Below are 23,878 nucleotides of genomic sequence, written 5' to 3' on the forward strand. Positions count from 1 at the left end.
TACCAGTTTCTATCAAGGAAGGAAACCTTTCATTTTAATTGCTATTTTCAAACTCCTGCTGGCCGTTCTAGGTCCAGAATCAAAAATTCAAATTGTGTAGCCTCTAGAATGCAGAGATGGGTTATTCTATTATCCCAGTACAACTATGCCATTTGAGTATCAGTCTTCCATACAACACAATTGGTTTTGCTTTATCCAGGCTATTGCGTAGTTTGCTGATGTATGATCTTTACCTTGCAATTAGATGACTTGCTACTCGCAAGTGCAGAAATAGCTGAAGCAACACAGCAGGATATAATTCTGAAATGTGTGCAAACTCAAAGTTGGACTAGTTCAGAATGTGAATATCCAACCATTTTACAGTAGACCATTTGAATTTTGCACGATCAAGAGTGTCTGTAGTGGAGACATAGAATAGTCATGCACAATGTCTTGAAGACTGATTTTTGGATGAATTATGCTCAGAACTAACCAGCATTGCGAATGAAAGTTATCTCCAGAAGCTTTGTACATTGGCTAATTATGACATACATCTGGATGATTTAGCGTCAACATTTATAGTCTGTCGAAAACAAAAAACACTGAAGATACCACTACTGACATGGAGATGCCTGATGCAACTATTTTGTGTTAATTTTTCTCAAAGTCGATGAGAAATTTCTGGTTTTTAGTGATGTTCATTCTAACTGGATTGAAATTAAGCATGTGAGGTCATACACAACAGCAGAACATGCAATTTTGCCACATGTTGCGCCTGAAGAGTTAGTTTTTGAACACTTTGAGATGCAATGGCATTAAACATTCATTATTTTCCTCATGCCATCGAGCCACGAATGATGAAACCAAGAAGTCTGTTAGTTTTTCTGTGGCACCCTTGAAGAATTTTCCAAGATTGTGAGTTTAACCATGAATCATTGGCTAGCTGACTTGTTAAATTATCATGCAGTACTACATTCTACCACAGGATTCATCCCAGCAATTTGTTGATGCATCACACACTCTGAAGATGCTTAAGTTTTGTACAGCCTGGCTTGGAGGGAGTTGAGTGACAGCAGTTGAAACAAAGCCAGAATCTCAATTCCGATCCTTAACTCATTGGGAATAGTCAAAGGGAAGCTCTTCAGATAGTGAATGAGAGAAAGTATGAAGACTGAGCAAGTGTGACATGCAGAAGTGGGATATTGGTGAGAGAGTGTATGTCTGCAATAATAAACAATTTCTTGTGAGCATTGAAGGTAAAGTCAAATGTATCCATCATTGTATTAATGAAAATACCAAAACATGTTCAAGAAATATGAACTTAATTTATTCCACACCTGGTTATGCATAGAACCAGCTACTGAAGAAGAGGCACAGTCAACAGTGAGTTGAATCAGCATGTCACACATTCTTAAGATCAAGAAACAGCTACAACCCCAGAGTCCAAGCACTCAGTGAGGTCTAAGTGTTTGAGGAAGCCAGTTAATAGGCTGAAATTATAATTGTTAAGTGTAGTTGAAACACTTTCCGGAAAAGCTGTCTGGTATTTGTATGCAAATAAGTGTTGTGCACATGAAACACTGCCTGATAAGATCTAATTTATGGGCAAAAAGAAATCATTCTACCCTATATCGACTGGATGACATGCTTGCTCAACGTTTTGCATGTCCTTACTTTCTTAGAATGGGATTGTTCTTTCAGCTGGGCAAGGCTGAAGGAAAGATAACTTTTCTGGAAGATAAATGTGGAAAACATCAAATATATTTGATGTAACTTGCATCTAATGTTTAGACAGGTACATGGATAGAAAAGGTTTAGAGGGACATGAATAGAGTGAAAGTTCTGGATAGTGTGGATGTAGAGAGGATGTTTCCATTAGTCTAGAATCTGAGGGCACAGCCTCAGAATAAAGGGACGTACCTTTAAAACTGAGATGAGGAGGAATTTCTGCAGCCAGAAGGTGGTGAATCTGTGGAATTCGTTGCCACAGAGGGCTGTGGAGGCCAAGTCATTAGGTTATTTAAGGCAGAGATTGATAGGTTCTTGATTGGTAAAAGGTTACGGGGAGAAGGTGGGAGGATGCAGTTGAATAAAAATCAGCCATGATCGAATGGCAGAGCAGACTCGATGGGTCGACTGGCCTAATTCTGCTCCTATATCTTATGGTCTAATGTCATGCATGTGACTTAAGCATGATTAGCTGTTGGTCTGCAATAAAGTACTCACCCTTGTTCTGAAATACCTGGTGTCTCCTAGAGATTGTTATAATTAGAATTTACTAGCTCTGCAAGACCAGCTCACAGACCACCTCCATATCCTCAACGACAACATTGTAAAACAGGATGTCAAATCTTATTTATGATGTACCTGACACTCAGCAAAGGATTCGTTCTGCAATGTAATTGAAAAGGAACTTGACAAAGATAGATAAATCTTATTACCACTTAACTTTACAGTGTACTTTACAAATTTCTATATGCTTTTAAGTTCCTTTTGTCGATTTAATTTTCTAATAATAATTTTGCATCAGTGCCAACACAGTAAAACATTTAGTTCATGACCCTGGCTAGTAATGATAACCAAAATTACTGAACCATAGATCATGAATGTGTAATTATTTGTTATAAGGATCCATCCTCCATTTTAATTACATCTCCTGAATGGTCATTCATGCTGCATGCAAAGATGCAAAGTCTGGTTCCTTTGCTGCTAGGAAATCCCAACAAGTATTTGTTAAAAATGCTTGCCTATTTATTAAGCCTCTGTGTTCTGTGCTAGTTGGAACTGCACTGATTCCTTCATCTTCAGCCCTTGGTCGCTTCCACCATCCTGCTTCTGGCAAATATTTTGACTCTCTCTTCCATTTACCTATCTCCCCTCCTCACCTGGATCCACCTATCACTTGCTAGCTCTTGCTCCACCCGTTCCCTCCACCTTTTTATACTGGCTATCTACCCTCTATCTTTCAGTCCAGATAAAGGGTCTTGACTTGAAATGTCGATTGTCCTAGATGCTGCCTGATCCGCTGAGTTCCTCCAGCATCTTGTGTGTTGTAACAGAATTTATATTTGCCTTGTAGGTCCCATGGAAACATTGGGCTTTGGGCGACCCAGAATGTCCTGTTTTGATTGTATGCATTAACTGAGATCCCAGATGTGACTTGGCACCACCATCAATTGTCAGAATGAAGTCTTAAAGCAATGCTGAAGCACCTGAAATTGTTCAGCTGTGTTGAATACCCATTTTTTAAAGAAAAGGCAAAGAGAGGAAGATGAATTTTAGAGAATAATTGCAATATTTTTACTTTTAAGTATTTTGTATTTTCATAATTGGCATGTATTTTCACTTACTGCATTTGAGCTTATTGTATTCAATTCTTTTGTAATTATAAATTGAATTCATTTTACTTGCAGATGGATCATTTTAAACAAGTGGCGCCACGTGTCCAGCTGTTCAAAATTCAGTACAAATCCTTGGCTCAAGCTCTTGATGCAACAAGGCACAGCCTTCAAGTGAAGAACATATATATGTCAGAAGACCCAAGGGAGGACTTGGGTAAGTTTAAGTACTTGGCCAAATTCAGCTGGTTGATGTGAAGTATTCAAGAACTTTGTATTTTTGTTTCCCTGCAGGCCAATTTGATCAAAGCAAAGTGCAACAATCCAGTACAAAGTAGAAAATGCCATGTATCATTTCATCTTGTGCTAAAATGGCTGATTTTGGGTTGGCTCAAGAGATAACAATTTGATTGTAGCACGTTTGCATTTGCTCCCACTTTCCCCAACCTCCCTATGCCAATTGCTATTCAAGGATCCTTAGCAGAGAATATGTACACAAAAAAAAATGATGAGATTTAGAAGTGATATCTTCCATAGTAAAATACTTACTGGTCATTTGCTTTGTTCTGGAAAACACTTGTGAATATCAATGGTCAGTCATGAGTCAGTAAATTGTTTAAGTGGAAAACTAGTAAATATCTTGTTCCCAAATGAACTTTAATTTGGATTTTTCAAAGCCGATCCCTTCTAAAATGTTTATTCTCAGTTTTGTTCTGCTTGGCTTGACTTGAGCCTTTATTGGAATCATATCATTGTATTTCACAAAAGGAAAAACAAAATCAGGCATGAGCACAAAATATGTTAAAACCACAAACTGGCTTCACGATGTGGATGACCTTGCATTTTTCAACATTGTATTTCATTCACTATTTCCTTGGCCATTCATTTAGCTTCTCCGTATTCCCTTGAAGCCTCTCTGCCTCCTTCTCAAAACTCTCACTCCTGCTCTCCTTGCTGTCAAGCAGCACATTTGGATATTATACTTGGGCTTTTTTTCATTCAATTCATTGATGTACGTTTGGAACAGCTGGGTCCCAGGCACTGATTCCTGTGGCATCCCAGTAGTCACAGACTCCCCAAATGACCCATTTATTCATACTGTTTTCTGTTTGTTAATGTCTTCAGTTGATATTGCCTTCAATCCCATGAGCTCTAAATTTGTTTAATACCCCCCTTGTGTGGCACCTTTATCAAAGACCTTCTTGAGGTCCAAATACACACTGGTTTTCACCTTATCTATTCCATTAGTTAAGCTTAAAAAAAATGATTTGCCTTTCATAAATGTTTGTTCTGCCTAGTCATATACTATTTTCTAAGCACTACTACCATTTACTTTTTAATAGATTCTTGCATTTCCCTGTGACTGATGAGCTAACTGGTTTGTAGTTCCCCATTGTTCTCTCTCAAAAAAAATCATCTGACTTGCAGGAAGATCAATGGCCCATGGGCATGTAGAAAAATCATCTCACTCGGACTCATGTGATTGCCCATGGACTAAGTGCCTCATAAAATGTAAAGGGGGCACAGTTTGACCATAATGCTGGGAATGAATGGGAAGCAAATGGGAAGCGACTTGAGCTTGAGTCATGGTAGTGCCAATTTTAAAAGTTGGTTCTTGATCCAGCTGTGGGTCGTAACCCATGCCATGAGATTCAGTAGTGCGGTCTCCAAGATCTAAATAACTAATTTGACCGAGCTACCTACCTTCTGACACTAGTGGAGCTATTGTCAAGCAAGAGTCTGCATCATTAGGAAAAAGAGAAAATATTTTATCAGAATGGATAGTGAGATCCCTTCATTATCAAAACAAAAAAATTCATATGCACAAGAGATATGTAAAGCTTTTTTGGTTATTATTTGGAATCTGGGAATCACTAACAAGGCAAACATTTATTGCCCTTGAGGTGAGCTATCTCCTTGAACCACTGCAGTCCTTTCGGTGAAGCTATTTCCACAATGATGTTGGATAGGCGGTAGTGAAAGATGAGCAATAGGTTTCCAAATCAGAATGATCTATCATATGAAGGCAGACCTGTAAGTGGTGGCGTTCCCATGTGCCTGCTGCCCTTTTCTGTCTTTGTGGTGGAGGTCATGGGTTTAGGTGGTGTTACTGGGCTTGCCCTGGTGAATGACTACAGTGGATATTGTTGATGGTACAGTACTGTCTCTGGTTGGTATAGGGAATTAATACTTCGGATGGTTGAGGTACCAATCAAGTTGTCTGCTGTGTTCTGGATGGTATTGAGCTTCTTGAATTGTTGGAGGTCTGGTCATCCATGTAAGTGGAGAGTATTTCATTACATTCCTGATTTGTACCAGGTAGATGGAGGAAAGGGGTTAGGATGTCAGGAGCTACGTCCCTCAACGCAGGGTATCCAGCCTCTGACCCACTCTTGTAGCCATACTGTTTGTGGCTGGTCCAGTTTCTGGTCATTGCTGACCCTCAGAATGCTGATGCCAAGGGACTTGGCAATGGTAATGCCATTGAATTCAAGGGTAGGTGGTTAATCTGCCTTTTTGAAAGTAGTTATTGCCTGGCACTCTTGTGGGGTAAATGTTACTTCCCAGCCCATTCCTGATTTGTGGTTTAGATCTTGCTATTTGTAGGCATGAACTATTTCATTTGTTGCTTAAGTTGTAAATTGATTTGAACATTGTGCAACCATCAATGAACATCCCTATTTCTGACATTTAAGATGGAGATAAGGTCATTGATGGAGCAGCTGAAGATGGGTTGGCCTAGCACACTGCCCTGAGAAACTCTTGCAGTGATGTCCTAGGGTTGAATGATTGACCTCCATCAACTGCATCCTTTGTGCAAGGTGTGACTCCAACCAATTCTTTTTCGTGGACGACATTGACTTCACTTAACAAGAGCTCTTTGTTGCCACAATTTGATATCAATGGCAATTGCATTATCCCTAGAATTTAACTATTTGGCGCAAGGCTGTGATGAGATATGGAGGAGAGTGGTCTTGGCAAATCACAAACGGCATTAGTAAGGGTTATTGGTGATTAAATGCTGGTTGATGGCACTGTTGATAACACCTTCCATCACATTGTGGTTGATTGAAAGTAGACATTAAATAGACATGATGGATTTCCCCTGCATTTTTTAAACAAAACGCATCTGCGCAATTTTCTACCTTGTTTTGGTGGATGCTGTTGTTGTAATTGTACTAGAATAACTTGGCTAGAGGCATAGCTAGTTCTGGAGCAATAATATGGATCTTGTTTAGTCTCACAGCTTTTGCTGTATTCGGTATTCTCAAGTGCCTCGTGATACCACGTGGTGTGAATATTAAACCCAACAGTTTAATTTGTTGCATTGGGATAGCCTGAACTTGCCTGCATTTTATTCTTTGGTTTCTTACTGTCATTACGCCAATGTCTCTTATTATCTCGGTAGTGCATCTCATTCATAATGGAGATCCATTATACAGGAGAGGGGCAATAAACTGTCACATACTTGGCAACATTGGATCTGCAGAAACTACCTTACTACTGTGATATGGTAGTAAATTTGTATCTCCTCCTTTGGTGCTATTTGCTTGATGCTGGGGTTCTGTTCCCAAGATCACTTCTTTCATTTGTGATTGTGAATGTTGAGAAGTTATTGAACTTGTGGCATTACACCCTAATTGAATATGTGCACTTACTCTAGGCGTGGTTTGATACTTTTTTCCAGCTTGGAGAACTGGACAGTGATCAGAGGAAGTATGGGCAGCAGGGCAGTGATCTGGGGCAGGCTGCTGTCCCGTGAGTCTGCACATGGATATTTTACTTAATCAGCTGATTCATTGAAAGAGTCTCGTAATTTGCAAATTTTCCTTCAGCACGATAATTGTCAAGTAATTGCTATCAAGGAATATTATTTGATGAAAATGAGAGAAAGTACGGAACTGCAGTAAATGTGCCTCCAGTTGGCTTTCATGAATGGATTTGGCTTGAGAACCATTTTGGAAGCATTTATTTTTATCTCACACCAGTCAAAATTGCATAAATTTTATTATGTAAAGCAACATTCCATTCATGCAAGATCTCTTTTGCAGTCTTTTAATGCCCAATTGTTTTAATTTTTGAACTTGGAGGGCAGTGCATCATAGCCAGTTTTATTAGGTTTTTATTTTTTATAAAGTTGTTATTATTTGTCAATGCCAAACAGAAACTATAGGGCCAGTTATCAGCCCTTGATAGTGATGAAGGACAAGCACTTGAAGGCTGACTTTTTAAAGCTTTCTCTCTTCATAACGGCATGGATGATGACTTGTGGTTTGGGGAATCTACATCTCTGCTCATTCTCCTTCAGGTGTCAATTTCTGCAGGGATATATTGTGCATTAGTGGTTGATTTACAATCTCAACCATGTGTTTCTGACTTGATTGTAGAAAAGCACTTAATACTGCTCTGGAGTAATACATTGCTAAGATTGCTAATTAAGTGCTGCAGTGGGGATTGCTTTGAGTTCTAGGCCTCTTTCCAGTACACTCTGGATCATGACTGCCTAAACTCTTGGGTAAGATCTTTGAATATAGAGGCCACTTTTTCATCCCATTGGTCTTGTTTTGATTTAAACCCAAGGCTTAAATGTATGTTTCAAACAACAATCTAACCATACTGTAAAACACCATAACAAGTGTGTTTCTGGTATTTTTAATATGGAGTTGATTTGAGGCTGCCTGAAAGTGCTGGATATGTTGCTCAAGGAAGTGGATGTGTATTTTGCTTTTAAATGTATGCAGCTTGCACAGGATGGGCCAAGTGCAGCCTGCATTCATCTAATTTCCCTATGTAAGAAGGGAGGTAATTTACTACCTACTTTAAAAGAAGAAACTGATATTCCCCTAGTTGTCCTATTTCAAGTGGCTGTATCATTGTAGAGATTTACACTGATGTTTTCCTTTGTAGAAAAATTGAAAATGTATCTGGAAACAACACAACAGCTTCTAAATGGACTTGGACTTGGAATAGACAAAGAAAATACAGAAGCTTTGGCTGCATTTAAGGAGCTTGGGGTGACTGTTCAAGACACAGATAAAGAGATGAAAAGGTATTGGTGTACAATCTCTTTGAAATTTGTTTGGAGTTATTCTGTAACATTGACTGATCCCTCTGACTTCTGAAGATGACTCAATATGCTAATTGTAAAACTTTGCTAAATTTAACTGTGACAAATATCCAAACTTTATTTTAAACTGCAGTGTGGTTGTGTTTTTCTCTTTCAAACTTCTCTGCCTCTTCAATGTTTCAGCTAGTTTAATCTGTCTGTGACAAGGAAGCAGAGAGAATATTACTGATCTAATTCTTATTTGGAAAAGTTCAGCTTTAGGTAATATTGCTGCTGTATTTGTGCAGCCCAGTGAAGTCAGAAGGAGTTGACCTTTCAGTTATGGTAATGCATAAATCAGCATAACTTTAATTGTAACATTTCTGCCCACAATTGTTTTTGAGATGCAGTAGTGAATTGCAAAATGGTTACTCCACCGGGCAATTGACTCTTGCTTTCCTTCATGATGGATATGATTTTGTATTTGTATTCTGCCTGAACTAATTGCCACGTTTAAGACATGCTCACTTCAAGACTAAGGTGGCAAATTGTATGCAATGGAAAAGTTTAATTGTTATTTTTATTATAAGCAGTTAAACCTGATGGTACTTTTCAAATGTGGAGTGGAGGTGGAGGTGGGGGTGGGGGTGGGGGAAGGGGAGTAGTCACATTTAGAACAAAAGTTGGATTTCTATCTACAACAACTTGCAAGTACAGAATAGCATTAATGTGTTAAAACATCCAGAGCAATCCACATGATGAAATATGATTACAGGGAAGTTAATCTTGGTATAAATCAGGATTATTTATGGAATAGCTAAAAGCTCCGAATTATTGTCGGTGATTCTGGCTCAGTATAGTTAAATGACCTCCATATGGAAATTTTTCTTGCTGGCTGGCAGCCTAAGTAGATATTTCTCTTGATCACTACCCAACTTGTTTACAGAAAACAAAGACCATTAGATCGGAACTCACACTTTTCAATTTTGAGAGGGAGTATTAATGATTACGACCTTTGCTTTCATGTTTAGGATTAAGTGAGTTATCATTCTAATCTAAGTATGCTGCATCTTTCTAATCGGGTATCTATGCATCATAGCACAATCTAATTCTGAATGAATACTTCCTCTCTGCAGCTTGTAACAGAATGATAAACATGTGCATTTACAATTGGGGACTGTGTGTGTGTGTGTGTGTGTGTGTGTGTGTGTGTGTGTACATTCAAAATTAATGGATTTCAGCACAAATTATTTTGTAAAAATCTGTTGTAGAATTTTTTTTAGTAATTTTGTACTATAGATGCATGGATTTTTAAAATACGTTAACATTTATCTCATCATCAACCCCAGTTTAATGATTGATATCACTCTAGACTATTAAGGAACTGGTCATCTTGTCAATTAAATTCTTAAAATTAATATTTGCTCTTAATTTTAGTACAAGCTAATGTGGTGGAAAAATATGCCATAAACCATGGAATATAATGCATTCTGCATTTATGCCTTTGATCTTGATTTAAATTTTACTCACTGAGTTAGAAAAAGTACTGTTAAGTATCCTATTGTGTGAGCTAACACCCTTTTGACTAGGGATGTAATGCTTATGAGTGATTGACTTTTTGTAATGGTTATATTGTACACAATGATTTAAGAAAATCCTACCAGAGTGGTACAAATCAGAAGCTGAGTCAAACCTACTTGTGCTGCCTTTTTAAAAGAACCGAACAGGAGACAAAGCAAAGCACAGGCATTTCTGAATGTGCTGGACTCAATAATAAGTGCCTGATGATCAGAGGGTAATGTCTCTCCACTACCAAAGAATTAATTTCAGTGGTCTTGACCACCGAGGAACAGTTAAACGGAATGCCTTGGTTCCATCTCCATCAATATCCATTTCTCTTTTTGTGGTACCTTCCTGTACAACTGCAAGAAGTGTAGCATCTGCCTTTACCACGCCCTTTCCTGCTCCAGGACCTCAAACGAATGTTCCAGGTGAAGCAGCAATTTCCTTCTACCACTATCAATTTAGTATACTTCGGTGCTCACTATATGGTCTGTTCTCTTAAAAATCAAACAGGGCTTGAATGACTGCATCTCAGGGCATCTTCCTTCAGAAGGCACTTTCATTCTCTATGGCGTTCCCAGTTTGACCTTTGTCAGGCCTTTTACATTGCTCAAATGAATCCCAACGTAAGCTTGAGGAACAGAACCTTATCTTCTGATTAGGCATCTCCTCTTTCTGCCTTGTATCACATGTGCATTGCTTTCTTTTCTTTCTCTTGTAATTTTGGATTTCACACTGTCTTCTATTTACATCTCTTGCCAGATATACCTTCTGTAATTCACTAGCCTTTACCACCCTCTTTTGGCTTGTACAATCACCACTTGTATCGTTCTATCTCTCCTGCTCTCCATCTTATTGCATATCCTCCCTTTTTGTTCTCTTTAGCCCTGCCCTTTTCTCTGTAACTTTTTTCCTCAGCTTTTCCCATTTCTGATGAAAGATCATCAAATGAAACATTTAAGTGCAAGAAACAAGCTGCTGGAGGAACTCAATGGGTCAGGCACCATCTGAAGAGGGAAATGGACGTTTCGGATCAAGACCTTTTATCTGGTCAGCCTGAAGGTCCACATTTCCCACTACAACAGGCCAGGCAGCATCTGAGTTCCTCCAGCAGTTTGTTTTTTGCTCCAGATTCCAGCATCTGCAGTCTCTTATGTCTGAAACATTTAGGTCCTGTTTTTGACTCCACAGGTGTTATCTGGTATTCCCAGCATTTTCTCTTTTTATTCCCTTAACATTTTATACCTGTATCTCATTCAGTGCTGAGATCTGAAATTGTTCTGATTTATTAAAAAAAAAAGTTTTATTCTCAAAAATTTGCTCTACCTGCCCTGGAGGTAAACTAACTGTCCTTGGAAGTAATTTCCTTTATTGCTCAGATAATTGCTTATGTAAAGTGAGTTTTGACAAACTCTCATGTCTAGAGTGACCAGTTAACATATGCCAGCAGTCTGATTTGAGCCTGTAATGTCTGTAGTCTTTCCAAATTATGGTGGTTGAATGCTGCATCTGATCTAAGTACATTGAATATCTTCCACTGTGGCTATAATTTTATCTTCACACTGAAGAAGCAAATGATGATAAATCCAGCCCTTATGGGTTCATGAAAGAGAAAGATAGCACGGTGATACAAGAAATGCATCAATACTGTGAATTAAACTACAATATAAATTAACAATTTTCTTTTGGTAAGTGACTGTATAGATGCTGCTTACCCTAAGTTATTGAACTGAGGGAAACTTACAAAATCCTGGGAATACTCAGTAGGTCAGGCAGCACCTGTGGATCGAAATTAAAAACAGAAAATACTGGAAGCACTTGGCAGGGAAGGCAGCATCTGTGGAAGGAGAAACAGTTGACGTTTTAGGTATGATGAAGGTTCTTTGACCTGAAATATTAACTTTGTCTCTTTATCCACAGATTCAGCCTAACCTGCTGAGTGTTTCCAGCATTTTCTCTTCTCATTTCAGATTTCCAGTATCTACAGTTTTTCAATTTTCATTTCCTCTGGAGAAGGGGACAGAGTTATGTTCTAGATCAATATCCTTACACCAGAACTGAGAACTTAAAAATCAACCACGTTTTAAGTTGCAGAGAAGTGGAGAGAACAAAGGGAATATCTGTGATAGGGTCGAGACCAAGGGACTGAATGATTAATGGTGCTGGTAATGGTTAAAGAGCAAGAGACTTGGTTCATTATCTACCTGAATATGAGTAAATGAATGTAAACAGGAGGGAAAATAAACCAACATGCTGGAACTATGTGATACAAAAGACTGCAGATGCTGAAAATTTGAAATGGAACAATGTACAGGAATTAGTCAGCAGGTCAGCAACGTCTCTGAAGAGACTGTTTTCATCAGAGCAGACAATTCTGATAAACTGGAAAGGCAAATTTGTTTTAAATTATTGAATTCAATGAGTTCTGATCTCTGTAATGGACTGGTTGGAAAATTCTCAAGCTTGGGCTTCATTGGAACAGAGTGAGAGGGCAAAGGCAGTTCAGAGTAGGATGGAGAATTAATGACAGGCAGCAGAAAGCTTGGGATTACTATTACGGACCGCACTGTGGTATTTTTGAACACAGTTGGTTAATCTGTTTGAGCACCAAATAAAATCCATTAAATGGAGTTAAATGCTGGTAGCACATCTTGAAAGTGTTTTGTTCCATGGATAAGTCAAAAAGTAAAAAGGCTGGTGTTGCTGTAATTGTGGTTGCATGGTAATTGTTGGTAGAGATAGAAGAGTGTATGAGGGAGTTGCAGAAGAAATCGTTCCGCAATGCTGAAAGAGGAGTGGAGTGTGTGTTGTGTAGTGTAAATTACAGAGGATAATCTGTTGAAGATGAGGTGAAAGGTAAACTCAGTGGGAACCATTTTTGCTCAGGGCAAGAGAAGATTGTGACAGGCAAAAGTGTGAGAAGTAGAGCAGACATGGTCGAGGGGAAGGCACGGTTAAGAAAAAAGGACAACCACTCAGAAACAGGTCTGATTCAGAGAAACTGGAAGAATGGGATGTGGTCCTTACAGGAAGCAGGTTGGAGGAGGTTTAGTCAAGATAACTGTAGGAGTCCATGGGTTTGTGGTGAACCCTGGTTGCTCCCCAAAGAACTGGCCAGTTCTGATGAAAAATCATCAATCCTAAAGTTAATTGTTTTTTTCTTTTTCTATGGATGCTGCTTGACCCTCTGATTTGTTTTTCCCCCATCATTCTGATATGCAGCATCTGCTGTGTTCTGCTTTTAGTGAACTGAGAAATAGGCAAGATTTTCCAAATCTGGTTGTCATCTGGAGAAGTATGTATGTTGTGCGCAGAAGTGGGCTGTAGAGTTGGTTTGACGTTCAGGCCTAGATGAGCTGCATTTCCTCCAGTTAAGCACTGGGTAGACTGATGCCATTATCTTTGACCCCACAATCTCATTAGCTATGATCCCGCTCCAGGCCAATGATTTGGTTTTTATCAGCAACCCCTTCCCCTGTTGTCCCAACTGAGCCGTCTGACAAACCATGACCCTTCCATCATGGCGGCACAACATGGTGGGCCGAAGCCTGTATTGTTCTATGGTTAAAACTGCCAGTTCTGGATGTAACATTGTCTTTCTGCTACAGCCTCATACATATTTACTTCAAACTTAAGTATTCTAGCACTGTCCTGACCAGCCACCTACCCTCCATAATTCATAAACTACAGCTACCTCAGAGCAGATTGCCATTATCCTATATGCTCACCAATATACCATATTTAGAAATCTTATTCAATATAAATCTGTTACTGACCTCTCTGAATTTTTGTGTCCCAGCTATAACTTTCTGAGAGCTCTTCAAAGTCTAGACAATTGTGCATCCCCATTCCCCTTGCCCCATCATTAGAGGCAATGTCTTCAAGCATCTGAGCCCAATCTCTGGAATTTCCTTTCGTTGTACGCTTCTGCTTTTCACTTTTCACCTTTAACAACATTTCTTTAAAATACCTTTTGACCAAACTTTACATCTCATCTCCCAATAACTCCCCTGTAGGGTAGTGTCAGGTTTCTCTGAATCCAACTATCTTGTGCTATATGTAATGTAAAAGTGGAAATTGTTTGCCTCTGCTGTCATGACTACAGTTGGCTGGCTTGACAATGCTTGTTATCTTGAACTTTCACATAGAAGCTAGATGCTTGGATAAGTTGCTGCAAATTGGCCAGTATTTGTGAAACTATATCTCTTGATATGGATTGGTGTGTTCAGGAGAGAATAGGAGAACTTCTGAGAGCAAGTAACTAAAATAAGCAAATTCCCTCCTCAGGAGTTGTATCCACACGCATATTTTGTTGATAATTGATATAAATCCCAATGATATTAAAAGTGATGCTGTTTTGTTTCTTCCAATATTAAACCAGACTCCCATATGTGTGGTGTTCTGGGGCAATGCACAGTTCTGCAATGAACACTTCTGAGTCATCGTCTCAGTTGTTTGCTTGGTGTGAAAATGTCAAGTTTTTAGAACAATGTATGTCTGATCCATTGACTAGGTTATCTCATTACATTTGTGAAAAAAATCTTCTTTTATTTCTGCAGTTTTATCAGGAAGATCGAAGAAATGGCTTCTTGCATCAGCAGAGAGACTGCTCTTCTTCATCAAGAACTAGATGTACAAATTATGGGGATGGATGTCTCGGCAAAGGGAATTTTCAAATACCCCTTTCCCCTTTTCTGTTAATTCAATTGCACATATGTAACATGCTAGATTTTATTGTACACATTTGTTTGGTAAATAAAATGAATAATACTTTCTCTTTGCATATGGTCATCAAGGTTAGGATTGTGTTAACTGGCATAGCAAAATGTAGCTTTGCATGCCATAGTTTGCATTGTTTGTCTCTCAGATGAAGAGAATGCTTCTTCATGGGGAGTGAAGACAAATCTCTGGTACAGCCCATTGATGGGCAGCCTTGTCCTTTTGGAAAAGATGATGCAGGCAGTTCCTCTGTTACTTCTGATTTCAGGGTAGCTGCCTGTCTTGGGGTCAATCAAGTATGAGAGTGAAGATTGCATTTTTAATGTGTAAAAGCCATTCTGTTGGTCCTGGGCATCACCACATCCTCAAAGATCTCTTGTGTTGATCTTTAGTTTGTGATCTAGTGAATCGTATTTTGAAATCATTCACCAGTTAATTATAACAAACTAAACTTCAAGATGCCCACAATAAGGAAAATAATAGGCAAATGATCCCTGGAACTGCCGCTACCTAGCAATTCCTTTTTAAAGAACTGACAAGCACCGAAAAGCTGTCACTGAATGCAAATGTCTTCCATTTTAAAATTTATGGACACTGGCTGTTCAGTGACACATATTACCCCACGAAGTTTCTTTGTTGTTACAGTATTAGACTGCAAATGGTTCTATGAGCCTTGTTCTCTTAATTTTTATACTTCAAATCAGGTGATAAGTTCATTGGTAATAAGCTCCAGTCAGAGATGGTTTTGAATTGAATATTTTAAGGAGATATTCTGTTTAGCATACTTGCTAATTTTTTTGTACTTGGCTCTTGAGCAAAATAATAATTTGAAATTATAATATTTTTCAGGATAAATTCTGTTCTGGGAAATTTTTTAATTATACTGCAATGCCAAATCTCCATACGCTTTTTTGTCTAAGCCATAAACATCTGTTTTGCAATTCATTTGGGCCCCGACAGAATAATCAATCCCACCAGTACTGTGCAATAAGGGTTTAGAAGAAATTGCTGTTTTCTTAACTCATTAAAAGTAGTTCCCCAACTTGCAATAAAGCAGTTTTATTCCCGTGTTGTGTATCATTAAAGATTACTAATAGTAATTACATCTTTGTTTGCACTTAAGAGCAATTTTGTGGATTGGTATGAATCCTGAAATTCATAAAGGATTTATATTTTTCTTCCATTTTTCCAAGTTGGCTTTTTTTTCACCAGACACAAAGAGAACATTGCCAGAAGTCAGCTACCTTAACTTCTGATTCTGCCTCATGGATTAGGCTGTTTGACCAGGTGTAATGTACTTTTGCTTTGTTTTTCTTGCTTTTGGCACCATACCTGCTCTCTGGTGTGCCATCATGGGCAAGTGCAACACTGAAGTAGAGGTTGCTTTGTGAGGTTATTGCAGATGGAGCATTGCATTGCACCTGGCTATCCTTTCACAAATTGCATGGTGTGTGTTGGCACAGCCTTCTGCTGAAGACTGAAAATGAAGATGATCTACTGCCAGACCTATTTGTTTACTTGTAAGATGCTGATTCCATTCTCTTTCCAACAAGTGTCAATAAATAGCCAGCAGGATCTTTTGATTTTGTACTTTGTTTTTTAACCTCCTCAACCTGTGATTTTTAACACATTGTGTAAAGAGTGGAACATTGGAACAGCAGCATGCTAGTTAGTCACTTGAGGATGTCCCATCATTCATCAAAGTGATGGTTCCATATATGTCTTTTTCTCTTGTTTATTCATTTTTTGGGATAATGAGCATCACTGCAAGGGCAGTGTTTAATGGCCATCCCAAAACGACCTTGAGAAGCAAGATGGCCTGAACCCCTGCAGTCTTTCTAGTGAAGGTAATTGGACAATGTTGTTGAGTAAGGGGTTCCAGGATTTAGATCCAACAATGATGAAAGAACAGTGGTATCGTTCCAATGCTGATGGGATGTGACTTGGAGAAGGATCTGCTGGTAGATGTGTGTCCATGTGTCTGTTGCTCTTCTACATGATAGAATTTGCATATTTGGGAGATGCTGTTAGATTTCCATAAGCTAGTAACTACAGCTATGGTATGTCAAAGGTGTAGGGAATTAAGGTTTAGTATGGTGTATGGGATGCCAATCAAGCAGGCTGCTTTGTCCTGGAAGTGTTGTTAAAACTGCACTCATCCAAACAAATGGAAAGCATGCTATTAAGGTAGTGATCTGCACATTGTAGATGCTGGGTTTCTGTTCTGTTTTAGCCACAGTATTAATGTGGCTAAAATGATTGAGTTTTGTGTCAATATTGATCCTCTGGGTGTGGCAAAGAGACTTGGCAATGGGAATGTCACTGAATATTCAAAACCTTTTTGTAAGTAATTATCCTTGATATGTAGACACGAGAGACTGCAGATGCTGGAAATCCTTGATATGTTATGTGTCTCTGGCCCTGAACCTGTCCCATTGGGCTAAAGCTAGCCAAGATTCAGAACAACACAACTCAGAACTTTTTAAAAAGTTTATTGAAACTAAATAACTGCAATAATGCAAAGCATTAAAATAGTATAACATATTACAAGAAACTACAAAATAATCCTATGTGATATAAGAAATGTAACAATCTACATTCCTACAGCTGTTATATTTTAATTATCTTCCTCAGCTTTTTTTAATTTAACTGTAACTTTGGTTCCCATTTAAATTATCTCTAACTCTGATTCTGGACGAAACTCATTCTGGTACTGACCCCCCCATCTGTATAGGTTGATTGGACCTATCCATAGATTTTTTTTCCTCTCTGCAAAGCTGCCCAGGTTTGCCCCCAGACACCCCCTCCTTAATAATACAAAAGAATCACATCCGTGACAATTCATTGATACAAATCCATCACTTTGATTTTTTTGAAAAACACTATGGTGCTGGAGGAATTCTGCAGGCCAGGCAGCATCCATGGAGAAAAGCAGGTGGTCAAAGTTTTAGGTCAGGACCCTTATTCAGGACTGAAGGTAGGAAAAGGGGAAGCCCAATATATAGGAGGGAAAAGCAGAGTGGTGATAGGTGGACAAAAGAGGGGAGGTGGGATGGGCACAGGGTGGTAATAGGTAGATACAGGTAAGAGATAGTGATAGGCAGGTGTGGGGGAGGAGGACGGAGGTGGTGTCGACCCAAACAGTCCTTCTCAGGTGAGACACAGATGCATCTGCACCTCCCTTAATATCATCTACTACATTTGGTGCTCCAAGTGTGGCCTCTACATTGGTGAGACCAAATGCAGACTAGGTGACCATTTCACAGAACACCTGCGCTCTGTAACTGTGATCTACATCTCCCCGTTGCCAGTTACTTCAATGCCCCCTCCCACACTATCACTGATGTGACAGTTCTTGGCCTCCTCCACTGCCAGGAGAAGTCCAAGCGCAAACTGGAGGAACAGCACCTCATTTTCCATCTTGGAGCCTTGCAGCCTAATGGCATGAACATTGGATTCTCCCACTTTTGGTAATCCCCACCCCCCTTCCCCACAACCCTCCCCCCCCCCCCAACCATGCTGCTTCTCTTCTTCCCTTTTCTAGCCTCCTTTTTTTTCTCTCTCTCCTTACCTTTGACCCATCGCCCAGTGGATCTGCTCTCCCCTCCTCCCCCGCACCTCTATCTCTTAGCTGCATCTACCTATCACCACCTTGTGCCCACCCCGCCTTCCCTCTTTTGTCCACCTATCACTGCTCTGCTTTTCCCTCCTATATATTGGGCTTCCCCTTTTCCTATCTTTAGTCCGAAAGAAGGGTCTTGACCCGAAACATTGACCGCCTGCTTTTCTCCACGGGTTCTGCCTGGCCTGCTGAGTTCCTCCAGCATCATCGTGTTTTTCATCTAGGTTCCAGCATCTGCAGTCTTTTGTTTCTCTACTTTGATTTTTTTCCCCCTTCCGTGGTCAGCTCTGAGTTTATCTGCACTTGGAGAAGTTATTCATACTCTACAGACATTCCATATACAGTCAGTTTGCAAAATATTTATGGAGAGAACAAATGATCTAATCCCAATGACAAGATTTTTTTCTTTGAACATTTTCCTTGCATCTCCCTCGCAGCTTTGCTTGACTCACTGCTTGTTTTTTTTTAAAACTTCATGTTGGGTAAAATTTTCATCAATGTTTGTCAATTGGGCGTTAACTGGACATCATATGTCAGGATCTGCCTGCACCTCTGGCTATTAGATATACATGACCAGTGTATCCCTGTCTGTGGTTTCCAGAGCTGTATTTCATATGGTATTTTAGTTGTTGCCTATGTTTGTAGTATTTACATCCCTTTTGTGATCCAGATCTCTGGATATAAAGGGCAGCATACTTTTAGCCTATTTGATTATTTTTCTGTATCTGTACCACTTTAATGACAAGTGTGCATGAATCCTCCAAACCCCTGCATCTCCACTGCTACCTTTTCACCATTTAGTAAGTACTTCTGTCATTTTTAGGTCCAAAGGTGATGACCTTGCATTTGCCTACTGAATGGCAGCAGTTTCAATTGCAACTTTCAAAAAGGAATTTGATAAATATCTGCAATAGTAAAAATGAGGAAGTAAATTCAGTGGTATAGCTCATTTAAAGAGTTGGAACTGGTACAATGAGCCAATGGTGTTCTTCACATTCATTCTAATCTAGGTTTGGTGTGCCATGTTGTTATCCCTATATTGCTCCAAAGTCGTGATCAACTAACTGCAATTGAGAATTAATTGTGAACTAAAGATTCCAGGTTTAATTCAGTTTCAGTAGTTGGAGGAACCTTTCTAAACTTGACCATGAGGAAAAATTCAGTGGCACATTTTTATCTTTAAAGAAAAGTTTCTTTTAATGCACTTTGAGGGCCATTGGATTCATCATTTCATTAAAAAAAATGTGCTCATGATCCATGGGTGGCACGGTAGCATAGCGGTTAGCACGACGATATTACAGCGCCAGCGATCGGGGTTCGATTCCCGTCGCTGTCTGTACGGAGTTTGTACGTTCTCCGTGTCTGCGTGGGTTTCCTCCCACATTCCAAAGACGTACGGGTAGGTTAATTTGGGTTTAAAATGGGCGGCGCAGACTCGTCGGGCTGGAAGGGCCTGTTACCACGCTGTAAATAAAATTTCAAAAAAAATAGCATAAATGGAATTTATAATGTGCAGGTTTAGCTGTTCCATTGCTTTAGGTAATGTTCTCTGAATATTTACTACTTTATCCAGAGGCCTTAAGTATGGGAATGTTGATGTAAGTTGTGGGTGAATGAATTTGAAACATAGACCACTTAGTTTTACGATGCAAGGAAGGTAAGTGCCTGCATAATAAAGGAGAGACATGTATTCAAGATGTACACAAGTTGTTTTTTGGGGGGGAAAGCTCAATTCCACATCTATTATCTTAGCAGATTTTGGGGGTTTTGCTCTCATGGTCATTTTCTTTTTGTGCAGTGCAGTGGTTTATACCTCAGTTTTATCACTTTTGGCATCGACTGCTTTCATCTGCAGTAATTGCCATTCTTCCTTTTGTGCAAGTCCCAGGTTCCCACATTGGTTTTAGTACTGACAGGATTGATGGACGAACAATTACTAAAGGCAGGACTGGAAGTCTCTATAAAATGAGTCAGGAATGAGAACAGAAGTCAAAATTCAAGGGGAGAGTGGAGTGAATAGATAGTTGGACATGGCACTTATAAAGACTACCTTCATTAATGGTGGTTGTTCTCGCACAGTAAGCAGAAAAATTACAGTTGCAAAGAACTTGTAGAATATCTGAGTGATTAACCTCTAGGAGGTTTGGTGGTTGATACTCGTTTTACTCAATTTATAATGAGCTAGTAGACCACTGGTCAGATTGCTGTCTGGTAGGCTACAATTCTGAGTGTGTTCTTGGTCAGTGTTGGGTCCTCTTTCTTATGAGCAAAGCAGGTTCCATTTTGCTTCAATTGATGCAGATGAGGCAGAACTGATTACCTTAGCTATATATTAGTTCAGATTGAATTTGAGTGTATATCTGTACTTCTGTAATTAGACATAACATTTGGAGAGTCATTCCTCTGTGGAGCCTCTTGGGGGAGCTATTTGTATGTAGAATGGCAAGTTACTCATTCTCTCATGCATTTAGATCTGATGTTAGTGTTTTCACTTTGTCATGGCCTACAAGTTGTATCTGATTCTTGGTTGCAGATAAATAATGTGGCACCAGCCATTTTGCTTAACATAAATGGGATTGCATGTTTGCCCCTTAAGCAACTTTCTGCCTTCTTCCACCTCGCAGCCCATACCACCCTCTCCAAATGTCCAGTTCCTTATATGTGAGCTTTTGTATTTGTAACAGTTAGGTCTTTTTATATACTATCTAAAACTTCAAAGCAAATATAGATTCTAGTAGCCAATTTGTCAGAAGTAATGCTCTGAAACAAGCTTTAATATGAAAGCTTCAATAGAATTAAATCAATTTATTTATAATTGCTTAACTCTGCATTTTTCTAATTTTGAGTGTTTCCCAACTTGTGAAAATCTACTTCCATTTGCTTTAATTTACTATCGAAAAAATAACTCTGCTGCTTCAATTTCCATATTCTCGTATGCAAATATCACAATGTTTTTAACTTGGCAACAATGCTTGAATTTTGTATTACTGTACAATCAGTAACTAACTTCCTGGGTAGTTGCTTTTGGAATGACTTGAGAAATGGTCATTGTGGTGTTACTGAGCTGATTTAATCATAAAACTTAGACTTTTAAAGGGACAAAACTTTAATTCCAAACTTTTTTTTATGTACTTACAATTCCCTGAAGGTTGGAGCACTGCTGTTAAAAATGTTGCATGTTATTCTGTAATCTTATTTAACCCAAAGATCTGGTAAAATGTCTGATCTAACTTAGTGCTGTAGAATACAGCATAAATAATCTACCAGTAAGCTCTTGTAAACCAAACAACTTTTTAAGTGGTGTGGCCAATATCATAAGGAAAAATAGTGTAGCTTCCTTTTGTGGTTCAGCTAGTTAAAACACTGTGTAGCTGAGTAATAAAAGCTGAGGATCTGCCAAGTTTGGTTACTTGGTCTGTAAAGACAACCTTTGTGTTATGGCTGTTGGGTTATGGAAACTCGTCCTTGCAAATTTCACAAATCTCTACCTGAAAATTTGAGATGTAGAATAAAATTTGTTCTCATGGAATTATGTGGAAAATGAAAAGTAAACAAATCAATGCAATTTCTTTCTCAACTTGCATTTCTTGATGCACGCGCAGATGATGTGGCTTCATGTTACGAAAATCATGATACAGACTGCTTCCTAAGAATTCAACTCCCCCATAAAGCGGGGGTTGCCTGTACTGGGTTAACTAATACGTGAAGAAGCAGTTGCTTTAGTGCAAAATGCTGACCAGGCCTCCATTCCAGGGGGTTCTTCTCCCTCCAGGGACATTTGTGAGTGGTCATAAATAGATCGATGTGGAAAACCTAGTTATTGTTATTCCAGATTCTTTCTTGATGTAGAAATAGGAAATCTTGTGCCTAATCAATTCCGACTCAAAGACTTGGTACTGTCAGGGTGAGTGGAAGAGAAAATGAGGAGGTGATGGAGGGATGCATGATGCTACTATCTGCTAAGTTTAGTTGTACCTTCACCAAATTTGGCCACTGAATAGAGCCACATTGAATCTTTTGATACATTTCCTGACTTATTTTTATTTAAAGTTGCCAATATTTTCATTATTAATTTAAATATTAGTCTTCCCTTTTACTGAATGATGAAAATTATCTTACATTAGCTGTTCAATCCTACTGCACTGGCAGAATTCTGTTATAGGCTAAAGTTGTATGATCAGTGCAAAACTTCATGTGCTCATGCTCAAGAACAAACACGTGCCTTGCATATGCTCATTATCCACATTCCTATTATTCTTATGATCTCCATCCAATGTTGGTACACCTATTGAGCAAATTCTTACTTCAGCCAAGTTGAATTTTTAAGACTAATTCTTCATCTTTCATGACATTGCTCTAATTTGGTTTAAGTCATCCCAGGGATGGATAATGCCAAAAAACTGAGACTATTGCCTGCTTGGCACTGCAGAGTTGTTTGTCTTTGTAGGTTGCCTTGCTGTGCACTCTTGACCAAGTTGTGATTGACATCATTTCTTGCTCCTTTAAGGAGATGCTATTAAAATTTGGCTGTGTGTGGTTGGAGAGGTTGGCTAATAGAATTCGTCCATGCCACATTATTATTCCTGTGTGAACTCCTTGGTAGGTTTATTAAAATTAGTCCCACTCTCCTTTTTGTATTTATCCAAGTTCCTTCAAAAGTTACCATTGAGTCAACTTCCACCACTCTTCCAGGTGCTGTTATATCTCATGTTGCCTCGAGTTCTTTGTCAATGAACATAATTTTATGTCCTGTGGTTATTGACTCTTCTGCCACTGGAAATAGTTTTCATTTACTCTATCAAAACCTTCCATGACTTTGTTCTTCTCAGATAATCTCCTGTTATAAGAATTGTCTCCAGCTGCTCCAGTGTCTCCATACAATTGCAGGTCCTTGTTGCCAGTATGATTCTATGAAATTTCTTCTGCACCCTCTCTAAAACCTGGATAATCTTTTTAGGGTTGAGGCCTGACTAATATTTCCTCAAGTATTAACTTTTATTTATACAGCTTTTTAATAGGAAAATATACTAATTCCACTGTCCTTACAGGTTACTTACAAGTATGATTGAGTCATATAAGGAGTAATTGAGGTAAAATCAAGATCAAAGAGGCAGCATTTAAGAAGCTTCACCAGGTAGAAAAGAAACAGATAAGTTTAGGCATGAATTATGATACTTGTGCACCTTAGCAGCTGAACACAAGACTACTGAGTGGTGGAGTGATTAAATCTGGGGATGATTAAAAGAGCAGAATTGGAAGTGTGCATTATCTGCCACTTAATTACTTGTGTGTGTGATGTAGAAGGAAGTATAATGTTAGTATTATAGTCACAGCTCTGATATGCATTGATAACCTGGGCACACATGGCATAATAGATGGAACAGCAGTTTTGTAATCAACAAGTGGGCTAGTAATAAATCTCCGAAAATGTGCCAATGAAATAGGCAGATACATGGCAGATGAAATTTAGTGTAGAGATGGGCAAGGTTTGTAGGAAACACGAGGGGCATTATAAATTATTGGGGTGGGGGGAGGGACGGAGGGTGAGAGGAGCACACAAGGTTTTAAAGGTAGAAGGATGGGTTGAGACTGCTGTTAAAAATGCCATTT

General features: G+C 38.9%; 1 protein-coding gene across 2 annotated transcripts in view; it reads left to right on the forward strand.

Annotated features, from left to right (window-relative positions):
- haus8 (HAUS augmin like complex subunit 8) overlaps nt 1–16,210 on the forward strand; it is a 49,123-nt gene extending 32,913 nt beyond the window's left edge. For both annotated transcript variants that reach the window (XM_052037923.1, XM_052037924.1), the window contains exons 13-15: nt 3,393–3,534; nt 8,226–8,367; nt 14,487–16,210. In XM_052037923.1, the coding sequence (XP_051893883.1) occupies nt 3,393–3,534; nt 8,226–8,367; nt 14,487–14,628 (426 nt within the window). In that variant the 3' untranslated portion in view covers nt 14,629–16,210. The remainder of the gene's footprint in view (nt 1–3,392; nt 3,535–8,225; nt 8,368–14,486) is intronic.
- The last annotated feature ends 7,668 nt before the right edge of the window (nt 16,211–23,878 follow it).

Source organism: Pristis pectinata, chromosome 24 (genome assembly GCF_009764475.1).
Source record: "Pristis pectinata isolate sPriPec2 chromosome 24, sPriPec2.1.pri, whole genome shotgun sequence".
Lineage (NCBI taxonomy): Eukaryota > Metazoa > Chordata > Chondrichthyes > Rhinopristiformes > Pristidae > Pristis > Pristis pectinata.